This window comes from Diachasma alloeum, unplaced genomic scaffold (genome assembly GCF_001412515.2).
Source record: "Diachasma alloeum isolate Michigan unplaced genomic scaffold, Dall2.0 Dall_scaffold_00557, whole genome shotgun sequence".
Classification (NCBI taxonomy): Eukaryota; Metazoa; Arthropoda; class Insecta; order Hymenoptera; family Braconidae; genus Diachasma; species Diachasma alloeum.
The window spans coordinates 242,080-253,717 of NW_021680689.1; the positions used below are offsets into that span (position 1 = coordinate 242,080).

Below are 11,638 nucleotides of genomic sequence, written 5' to 3' on the forward strand. Positions count from 1 at the left end.
AAAACGGTGCTCCCCGAATAAGAATTCCCTTTTATTGTTAACAAGATTCAGATTATCAGTTGACGGGCTCAACAGCAGGTACGCCTCTGGCTGTTCAAGTAACACCCGACCAAGTTTCAACAACATCGCTGCCTAATCAACAGACAAATCATTTGCAAGGGCTCTCTGCTTATGCACACAATGAATACAGCAATTACCCAACATTACCTGTAAGTTTCCAATTCATTCTAGAAACTTTGACTTGGTTTTGTTGAATAGTATCGAGTTTGAGAATTCAATTGAGAATAGTATTTCTAGGGGGGGAAAAATCCTCGAATGATGAGTTAATATTTACAAAATGTTATTTCAGTTGACAGGAGAAGTGACCTATGCTGAGCTATGTTTGGCGCGTCCGACAACTCTCTCAACAACAGCAGATACAAAATTGGCCTGCCTCAGTGGAGTGGGTGGACTAGGTGGCTTTAACAATGCCAATAATAATGGCGGTGGTGGTGGTGGTGGTGGTGGTGGTAGTGGTGGTGTTTTAGTTGGTGGAAAGCCATATATCAAAGAAGCGACAGTTTATGCGTGCATAGATCACAATGCACGGGCCCCAAAAATAGATCAAATATGCCAATCAACGAAAGCAAGTACTGTTGGTCTTCTGCAAGATACCGGCATTATATCAACAAAACAACATCATCCGAGGGAAGTTGTTACCGTTCGTACACCGCTGATATCGACACAAGAAAGTTGTGTATAGGAGAGGGATGCCGACGCGCTCGACATTAATGAGTATTACGTGTAATCGTAGCTGCGTCGATCATAGGAACAAAATTCATTTCATCTCCATGAGCCTTCAGTGGGATTGAGAGTGATTTTGTGGCTCAATCATAAACCAAAATCATCCCAACCTCATTTTTCATGGTTTTTTTTTTATTGTATTTAATTTTCTATTTGTAAATAATAAATGAGGAATACCAGCGAGCTGTCTAGCTCACAGCTCCCATTGACAATTCTTCCATGCACAAAGACATTTCAGAAATTCTCTGTAATGTGAAATTCACTGTCTAGATTTCGATGAAAATTTTAAGGAAGTAAATAATGATGAGATATCTCAATGTAAAAAATACATTCTCAAATATATGTGGTGAATGATATTATCCTTGAAAGCACATTCGTCTTACGATGTGATCTTTTTCAGTTGTAAATAATAAAGACTGGTTAAGATATAGGATTATATGAAATAAAAATGTGTCAGTTTTTTGAGAAAAAAAAAGTTAATGGTAAAATGAAAAACAATAAAATAATAAAAACTGGGCATTTTACATTTTAATCGTTTGCGACAGGTTCGTGAGATATTTGTATATGTTTTGTAAATAATAATGAACATAGAAGGATTCAATGGTAAAAATATTGAAATTATATGTAAACAAAAAATGTGAAAACAAAAATCTACTCTTCACGAGCAAGTAAATCGCAACGGGTAAATAATGACAGACAAGCCTAGGATAACGAAAAATTAAGAGAAAACAAATTAAAAGTGCTCATACTCGTTCTTTCCCATGAATCAGAGAACTATGTAATCGTCCTTCGCCCCCAAACCCTTCTTCATGATTGTAAGAGAAAAATAACTCCTGTGTACATTGACATTATTTTTTCAAAAAATGGAATAAAAAACAGAAAATGATATGTAGATTTTGACAATTGATAATTTAGATTGATAATTCAACAATAGTTTATACAAATTGAATGGAAATATTATTAAGAGGACTACGACTATCGAGTGGAATAAATGAATAACTTTTTTTCCCAGTATTCACCAAAAATTTTCCAGTTTTCTACATTTTATGTCATTACTATTTTTTTTCGCATCAATTCGCACTTGATTTTTTTTTCATAATTGCTTCCCCTCCGCTCTCAGTAGTTACGATTTATTCCATTGAGATGAAAGCGAAATTAGAAAAAAAAATTGCGGCAAAAAGAGAGATGAAAAGGAGAATTGAACATCTGAAAATAGGACAAAAAACTTTTTCTTGATGGGCGAGGGGTTATTACATTTTATTTTCCACAGAGTGATGATGCCACGTATGGCAACAATGCAGACGCATGCGTAACCTTTCACCACTTTCACATTACCCCCCTCCTCTTGGCACTCTTTCACCCCTTTTTATTCCTGCGTGATGCGCTATCTCCCCTAAAACCGTTTCCTCAATTTTCGTGAATATTTGAGGCACGCGTATTCGTTAACGATTACGGATTTTGCTCTCTCCCCACTATTCTGCTGGCCACATGTGATATATAACGCCTCCACAGTGTTCATCGAATATTGCAAACGCGTATTGACCCAATCTCTGCGTCAATCGGTGGCATGCACAACCCGCCCGTCGATGCCTTCCGCATCGCACAAATCTCGAACATAACTGAGGCTTCTTTCCCTCTCGCAACCCATCAAAATCCCTCAAAAATCATGGTGGACAATGAAATGAAAGGTTTTTGTGTCTAGAAGAGCACTAACATTCATTGTCTGTTAACTTTTGAAATAGAATTTTCCCCCAGTAGGTGAAAGAGAAAAACTTTCTCAGAATTGTCGGGGATCCGTACAGCAGACCGTGCCAATTGAGCAAAATTTCTCTTCCTCCTCCTCCTCCTCTGTTTGCCGTATACATTTTCCAGCTTTTTACTACTGAAAATCAATTATGATTGTTGTAACATGTGTGTATATACCAATACCATGACCATAATTATATATATATACATATATTGAGGATAAAAAAAATGATCATTGTATATACAATACGAGTGTGTATATATTGGATCGGAAGTGTGAGGATGTGAATGAGAATGTAATTCGAATAAAAATGTTAATATGAGCAAGAAGAATGAAAACTTATTATCATCATCATTATCATGAGATCCTCAAAAGAAAAGAGAGGGGAGAACGAAAGGCTGGTTGGAAGCAACCGCACTGCTGGAATAGATGTCAACTGCTCTTGGCTATTATTATCCACCCTTGTGTGGTGTGGCACTGTGTGAGAAACTGAGAAATTTATACTATCCAAGTCTCCGGCACAACAGTGTTTAATTGTAACCCACCTGTTCAAATACACCCATTTCTGTCCAAACACACCCCATACATACAGATACATTAAATGAAGACCACCGATAGCTCGAGAAAATGTCAACGTTGAAAATATGCTAGGGCGCGTCGTCTCGTATTGATGTTTCAAAATCACCGAGAGACCCCCCGCAACACTGCATATTGATGACTGAACTCAAATTGATTATAATTATACATAAAATAAATAGACATTCGACTGGAAAGGTTTACTCGGAGTGGTAGTAGGTAGATGCAGTTCACGTTATATATCATTTGGAAGATAAAAATCTGATGATGTTGAGGGACCGCAGCGTTTCGTCGGTAGGAATGATGCGGAGAAGATAAAAACTCGTTGAGTTTGGAGCTCGCTGTTGGTGAGCTTCATAGACATCGACACGCGCCTCGAGAACGATTTGAGAAACGCGATCTGGCGTGCCGCGAGAGCCATTTACTCGATTACAACGCGAAACGAGAAAACGAACCAGGCATAATTCAACGAGAATCACCAGTCACGTGCTCAAGGGATCATCCGCGCACATATCCGAGCAACTTGGACTTACTCTTCTTTACCTCTTCACATTCCTAATGAATCTACTTTCCCGCAACATATCCGATAAATTGAACCGTTAAATTCCTAATAAATTATTTCAACTTCCCCATGTTTGAGATAAGAATGAGTAGGTCATTGGGGCGTCTATCGTGTCGTCATGAAACAAGATCGTACCTCTGGAGCAGTGTGACACGTATCACTGTTGAGTAGGGGAGAAATTGGCCCGAGCGAGAGGACAGAACGACGGATGAGATACCCATCTACAGTGCCTAAATTACATAAATAATTCAGAGCGTCGCTGGGGAACCCGAGAGAACCCACAATTTGTACCTTGATATCCAGAAGATTATAATGAAACTGAATAGCATATCAATATATTACCATTCGGAGGCGACTGGCCCAGTTGAAAGGACCGCCCGACGCGTAGTCGGAGGGTCCCGGGTTCGATTCTCCGTCTGGACTATCCATTTTCTCAGTAGATTTTTTTGCAACTCATTCAGTAAACTGACCCCACCGCGCACACATTTCCCACATGTTCCTTTTACGGTGATTGTGTGAATAATGCCAATTTATCTTTTGAGTATTGACAATTTAGATATTCACGAGGGCAGAAGGCACATAAGAAATGAAAGAAAAAACAGTTGTGTCAATGAACACAGAGGAAGAGCACTGGTATGGAAACATCTTAAGAGAAGAATTCATAACATTTTACCGACGGGCACAATGAACGTGATATTGCATATACGAACATTTCTAGCGCAACCACGTTCATGAAATGCACCGACATTGCGCGGATAGTATTCCTCGTATTTACCCAGCAGACATTTATGTTTTGCTGCTTTGATATTTTCTACTGACTGTTCGGCATGTTTCTTCATTCACTCTTTTGTAAAGTCACCAATAACGCTGGAATGCATCCTTTATCATTCGTTGGACAATGTACAATGACTCGAATTCCCGGCATTTGCATGCATCGCTGGGTGTGTCTTTCATAAAGCCATAGAATGGTGCAGAGAGTGAGCTGACTTATCAATAAAATTATTCAAGTAGTAATTTCTGCTTCATCCTGTGGAAACAAGGAGAAATTTCATCATCAATCACAATCCACCCCATCACTGTCAAGTTTCAAGCGATAATCGTTCCTCATTTTCACGAGATTAAACGACTCGAGATGCCCTCGCAGTGACGTATGAAAAAAGAAACGTTTTCGAATTATTTTCAATGCAATGTCACGTTGATATTTAAAAATTAACGAGCCTCATGGAAACCACACAATCCTCGTCTCTAACAGCATGATATGCCATGTATAAATCTATCAAGAGTAGCTACAACAAGGGGAAATAAAAGTTTGTTCCTTGCAATTCTAAGTCGTAACCCATCGCACTGAAAAAACAACAGCAGATGGCAATGACAGTGTCTCTCGAAAAAGATTTTACATCCATTACTTCACTTTATCAGATGTGGTGGTGTAAGTGGTGGAAACCAGTGGACAGATGATGAAAGCTATACATACAATGTGTGTGAATTAAACACCTCAAAGTTGGGCATGAAGAGGGAAAAGAAAATGGTAGACAATACAGAACAACCGACACTGTCGGAAAAACTAATGAACGTTGCGGCTGACTGACATCCAATTCTCACAAGAATTTTACTTTGAAATGCCAGACAAACCACTGCCAACCCTATCACCATCAGACAAAAAACTAATTGCATCCTCCATCTTATACCCCGCCATCCATGCTGATTCACCCATTGCATGCACGGGGATGATAATTAAATTCACCTTTTTGGTATTTCTTTGGGGATTTTCCGAAATACTATTACAGTCCTTTATAAATACTTTTACGAAACTAAAATGAATGATGTCGTAATGATGTAATATTCGTATAATTTAATTAGCCGCAAATATGCGTGACTGTATTAGTGCTCGATCAGAATAACGCTGATCAGTTGGCCTGGGGCTTCATCCAGGTAATATGCGTTCGTATTTCCGAAACTGAATTGCACGAAGGGTATAGGCGCGGTGGGGGGTGCGAGTTTGCGGCCGATCTGCAGTATCGTATGTGGTAATCCATTCGCGTTTCTACTGCCGCCGGGGGTGAACGACGAATTCCCATTCCCTTTCCCTCAGTATAAAGCAGAACCCTGCACGGATAATTGAAAATTAACCAAGCGTCCGTTCATCCATCTGTGAGCAACCCTCTAATCACAGCGGCTCTTCCTCCCCCGTCCTACTCTCTCACTATATCCGTAACGCCCCCGCCGTCACCACATCGTACCCTCGTTAACTTGATCCCATACACACCCACTGGACGCTAATAAGTAATCGGCCACGTCCGCGCCTCCTTCCAATCTGCCCTTCCAACACGTACCAATTTTTCTTCACCCTTTTTCCTCAACTGATCACATTATCAGCTGCCCATCATTCGTCTCAAATTATTTATTATAACAAGAGGTGAACGGCTACCGTAACTTTCAATCAGAGTGCCCTATCCGAAAGGAATCAACGTTAATCCGGCTATTGACAAAAAATAAAACCTAACTACGTACTTGTACATAGAGATCGTGCAGGTCAATAAAAATCCGTCAGCTTGGCCAATGTGTATGTCGATCGAATTGGCCGCTCTTTTAATAAACGAATTGTACAGAAACGTACTGGATGATTGACATGCTGACACAGATAAACGACAACGGGTCGATATTGTGTAAAAACGGAGAAAGGGTAGAAAGAAATAACTAAAAATTGAAAAAACAAAAAATCACTCACGCATCGGAACAAAAACAATTTGCTTGATGTAGCAGGAGCCACAATAGACTGTCGAGACCTGTAAAAAAACAGAATTTGAGGGAGGAGAAATAGAATGCATTGAGAGCGCATGCAACTAGGAGCGAAGAGAGAGGTCCCTCTCTCCAGTGGATGGGCAAGCCGTGTTATGTGTGGTTTTTACAGCCCTGAATCTCGTCTTTCCTACTCTTGAAGTGGTTTATTCACCGTATGCTTCCCTTTCGATCCCATTCACTGCTCTAACGGTGTGTTATTTACCGTCGAAGCAGGATTTATTTTGTTCCTGGCTGTGTCACGCAAACCCCGCCCGCTGAACTAAGTCTCTTTTTCACGTTTTCACAGACAATTGTCATTCCATTTATCTACGTCGTAGAAAATCCGCCCCAAGAAATATATTTGAAAAATTTCATTCCAAACGCCCTATTAATTTACAACATTAAAATATCCACATCTCTGAGGCGTCACCGGATTTTGCTGGATAGAATTTTGAATTGGCCTGAAGCTTTGCAGGTCATTAGGAATATTTTGCTTTGGCTGGGCCTCCGTGAATTGTTTTTGAAGAAGAAAAAAAACGCGACAGACGTGAAAGATTTAATTGCAGTTAGCTTGACAGGGCACATGCAACAAGAGGCACTTGAATCCACACGTCAAATCAAGTAGCCCGAACTGCGTTTGGTTGTAGGATTATACGTTTGTTCTGGCCAAAACCCTTGTCAAAGCCTTACCACTTGTGTTTTGTTTTTGATGGCCTCTACTCTCCACTGATGTACTCCATGTCACTGTATTTTTTTGCTTTCAAAAGTTGGAACTCTCTAAATATTTCTGTATACACAAACAACTGACTGTAAATCATTACTTTTGTTTTTGTTTCATCGCTTTCTATTGATTCCATAGCTGTGATATGGAGAACTACATTGACAGATATGAGAATGAAGAATTTGAATATGAAGGTAAATAATCATTTCCCAAACTATATTTCTACTGCATTGGGTAGGCGGAAAGATAGACCAGAAAAAAATAGCCTGCACAAACAAAACGTGACCCGTTCACCTTAAAAATTTCCCTTGGTCTATTTTTTCCGGGATTCACTGCATTGGGATCGCGTCAATTTCTATTTCCAGATGATTATGGAGAAATTGATAAATTCAACGATGAAAGGTCGAGCGAGGAGGACGCATGCGCTAATCCCGTCTACTCCACAGTAAAAAGAAAATCCTAAATAGTAGCAATGTAAATAAAATTTTAATTTTATCAGTAAAATGTATTGCCCATAGGAAATTGATGGAATGGTTAGAATCAAGTTGTCAGAATTGACCCAGAAAATAATCGGTTGTGAAATTGGTGAAAATGTCACAACTGAATATCCGTGGATTTTCGTGAAAAAAGAAATAATAGAAGACAATCTTGATCTACACGTTGAGAGTAGTGATTTTCTTGCGATTAGAGATGAAATATTTCAATATCCCAACGACAATGTGCTGATTGGTTTAGCACCAAACAGAGCGAATAATCCAGAATTTTACATTTGCTTAACGACGACCAGTCGTGACACAGTCGTCAACCAAATTGAATCGTCACGAAATGATCAGGAAAATCGTGTGAAAAACGCTGTTTTCAGGGAACCCAGTCATTGGTATGACTTGGGTAGCAGTAAAAACATCGATGAGTCGACAATTGCGAACACGAGAGCCCTTCTCCAGACCGAAGTATGCATAAAACATTGAGCTAATTATTATCACTCCATATGGCCAATGAAATGTTGATGGCAAATCAATGGCAGTGGACCAATGAAAACCGAGTATACATATGTAGCATAAAGTAGGTCTTCCTCAGGTCGTTGTGAAGAGGGACTTTTTCAAAGCCCCCATTACACTGGTGGATCGTAATGCCGATGATCAGAGAGACAGTTATGTCGAGCTCGTAACTCTCAGACAGACTTTCAACAACGTAATAACCAGGAGACTTGTGTCCCGAGGCGATGATACCAATCCTCATATTTATGATAACAATACTCAAACGTCATCTCAAAAACCTCTAAACTCTTGGTTTCAATACAGCACTTACGACTATAAACCGATCAATACCCTGGCTTATAACGAAGACGAAACCAGAGCTATACAGAAACTTCTGCGTACACGTACCCGCGACATATGTGACAAAGTATCAAACTCCTCGAATAACGAGTCACTGGGGTCATTAGTATTATCATCATTATTATTTGTGAGGGTCTTTTTTTCAGATATTACTGAATACCGCGTGGGACATTCACACAGATGAATGCAAGAAATTGATCAAAGACGATAGAGATATTCAGATACCAGTTGCCGTTGTCTACAAAGAATACCAAAATTATCACAATATTGAAATAACTAAAGACAAAGTTATCAATGATCTTTGTTGGCATCCCCTGTGGACAGGAGTTGCTGTAGCTGCTTATAGAGACCATTCCAAAAGTGAAAATCTCACTGGAAAAAGTGCAAAAGATAATCAAGTAGTTATTGCCTTTGAAATTGAGAAAGAAAAGTTATTCAGTTATGCACCAATGAGAATGCTCTTCTCGATAATTAATAGATTTCAACGGATTGCCAAGGAGATAACTACATTTTAATATGGTCGTTCAATGATTGCCTCAAACCAAAATTGATTCTCCAGTGCTTTCGAGAAGTAACGACGATTTCCATAAGACCACTTGATGGCAATATCGTTATTGGTGGCTGCTGTAATGGCCAGGTACGTTGCATTCACCAATTCGTGAAATCCTCGAACGAACATCTGTAATAATTATAATGACAAGCACCGGCTGACATTTCAGATTGCAATATGGCAAATAACAGGAGAAATTGAAAACGTGGAAACAGTCACTGCAATTACACCAGCGCAGGCAAAATCCGGGGTAGTGCTGAAAAATTTAATGGGATGGATGAAAGAACCAACAGGATACACGAGGATTCATCCAACTGCAATGTCGTCAATTCAGTCAAGTCAAAAAGCGCCCATAACGCAAATTATTTGGCTGCCTACGCACACTAGAATCGGTCAAAATGGAAGATTTGTTCAACTAGAAGATGCAGAGAGTGATAGCAAAGAGATTGGATGGCAATTCGTAACGTCCAGTGAGGATGGAACGGTGGCCTTCTGGGATCTGAGGTCGGCAAACCCATTTGCTCCTATTCCCAATTGATTTACCGCTCTCCATTTAAAAGTTTTTATTTGTATCACCGGTAGGATACAAGAGAACACCGATATCACTGCGCAGACGAATAAGAAGAAGAAAAAAGGGCCGGATTATACCGCCGAAGCGCTGAAACAATCAATATCACCGCTGAAAGCACTCGATGATGTCCTGACACCGATATACATGCTTATGGTTAAGCATCCGGAGGAGGAACGTCGTGTGGCCATTACAACCATGAGCATCTACGTGCCTAAAGATGAAAAGATTCAGATTGAACCGTTTTCCAGGAACACTGATATCCCAACGAGAAAGTACTACAAGCACGTAATGGCTGAGAGAAATCATAAAATGTCAACAATTATTTTCATCGGCACTTTGGAAGGTGATGTGGGCACAATAACATGGGATGGCTTCGAGTTTGCCAATAGCTTGACCATGAATCGTGAAGTCATTACTTGGATTTGGCGAAATACTATGATTCACGATGGGCCGGTTACCCACTCGGTTAGATCCAAGTATCTGCGTGATGTAATTGTCACTGTTGGTGGCAAAGCTTTTGCTGTCTGGAGAGAAGATTTTTCTGAGCCTGTTTTCGTGAAACGATCGACAGTTAGGTCAGTCCGTCAATCGATTCCCTGATAAAGAGATAATTATCCGATGAATCATCGTGCAAATTTTTAGGTACACCGCGTGCTCATGGGGTACATCCCGCCCTACCGTTGTAATTTTGGCGCGCGCCGATGGAACCATAGAAATCTGGGATCTAATAGTCAAGAGCCATGAGCCTTGTTTTACCCAGAGCCTCTCTGGAAAAATGATAACCGGAATATACACTCATGAACTTTACCTGAATCCTCAGTGCGTCGCATTTTGTGACTATAATGGCGCTATGAGAATTTTCTTTGCTCCAGCGAGTCTCTTGCTCTTCGAAGAGAGTCATGTTAAGTGGATGAGATCATTCATCGATCGAGAAGTTGATAGGGTATAGCCGACGAATACTTTGAGAGATTACTAGTTATTTTTTACAAAAATACCAATTTACTGATATAATTTGCGCTTGAATTTTTTTGCTCGAAAATAATCTGCCCTCAATTAGATACGAGAATTTCATGAGTGGCAAAGTTCTTGGAATGAGAAGAATTACCAGAGTATTGAAAAACAATGGGTGCAACAAGAAGAAAAGAAAGAGATGGAAAAGAAGAGAGCAGAGGTACGAGAAAAGGATCAAGCGGAAATAGTTGAAACGGCTGAGAAAATCGGCTTGACGCAACTGGTAAAAGGGCCCTCCTGTACTTCTTCAAAAGACTACTTTCGTTAAAGAAATTACTTTTCTCTCTCTCGCTCTCTCTCTCTCTCTTTCTCTCTTCATTCGCTCTCGTATTTCGTTCACTCAGAAACCTAAACCCGGACAATTTATTGAAGAAGCGAAAAATCGCTGGAACTCTAAGGAGCTCAAACGAATGCAGCAGATCATTCTCGAAAAGAAAGGACTAAGGGGCGATGATCTTGACAGAAGACAAGCACCAGTACTTAAATTGCGTAAAGAGGCAAAACTTAAAAAGAAGAGAGTTGATGAAACTTTGCAGCAGAAAAATAAAATATTCGAGGAAACACTGATTTTTCTATTTCCGGAGCGAGATGATAAACGAGTAAACTACTCTTCTGGTACCCAAGACTCAGAGATTCAAGCGGCATACGTTTCACCCGATGCTGGAAAGACGGAAAAAGAGGAAATGGAGGCACTCATGAATCGTGTGAAAGCCGAAGTTAGTACTTGTTCCTTATTATTCATTATTCGATTATCAAACAAACAAATGTACATCTTTTCCGGTGTTTTTCATTTAGCAAACGCGCGAAGACAGGGAAGAAATACTCAAAGAATATAACAAAATTTCTAATGAAACCCTGAAGCACATGGAGGAACATCCATTCGAGGATTTCTTTGACTGGCGAAAAGTAATGAGTGAGGGCGAGCACAGACGACACTCCCTCGATGTCGAACTGAGAAATACGTTGAAAAAACGGAGCAAAGCACCAAAAGTTATGTAA

At 39.9% G+C, this 11,638-nt stretch overlaps 2 protein-coding genes across 4 annotated transcripts in view; both read left to right on the plus strand.

Moving 5' to 3' along the window:
• LOC107043217 (nephrin) overlaps positions 1-2,852 on the plus strand; it is a 70,849-nt gene extending 67,997 nt beyond the window's left edge. For all 3 annotated transcript variants that reach the window (XM_015264601.1, XM_015264603.1, XM_015264602.1), the window contains 2 exons: positions 46-209; positions 350-2,852. In XM_015264601.1, coding sequence (XP_015120087.1) covers positions 46-209; positions 350-742 — 557 coding nt within the window. In that variant the 3' untranslated portion in view covers positions 743-2,852. The remainder of the gene's footprint in view (positions 1-45; positions 210-349) is intronic.
• Positions 2,853-7,315: 4,463 nt separating this feature from the next.
• LOC107043211 (WD repeat-containing protein 63-like) lies at positions 7,316-11,638 on the plus strand. The gene is made up of 12 exons (XM_029126472.1): positions 7,316-7,364; positions 7,536-7,615; positions 7,689-8,120; positions 8,248-8,574; positions 8,654-8,945; positions 9,008-9,144; positions 9,227-9,561; positions 9,640-10,203; positions 10,271-10,571; positions 10,686-10,862; positions 10,984-11,355; positions 11,435-11,638. The coding sequence occupies exons 1-12, from the start codon at positions 7,316-7,318 to the stop codon at positions 11,636-11,638; spliced, it is 3,270 nt and encodes a 1,089-aa protein (XP_028982305.1).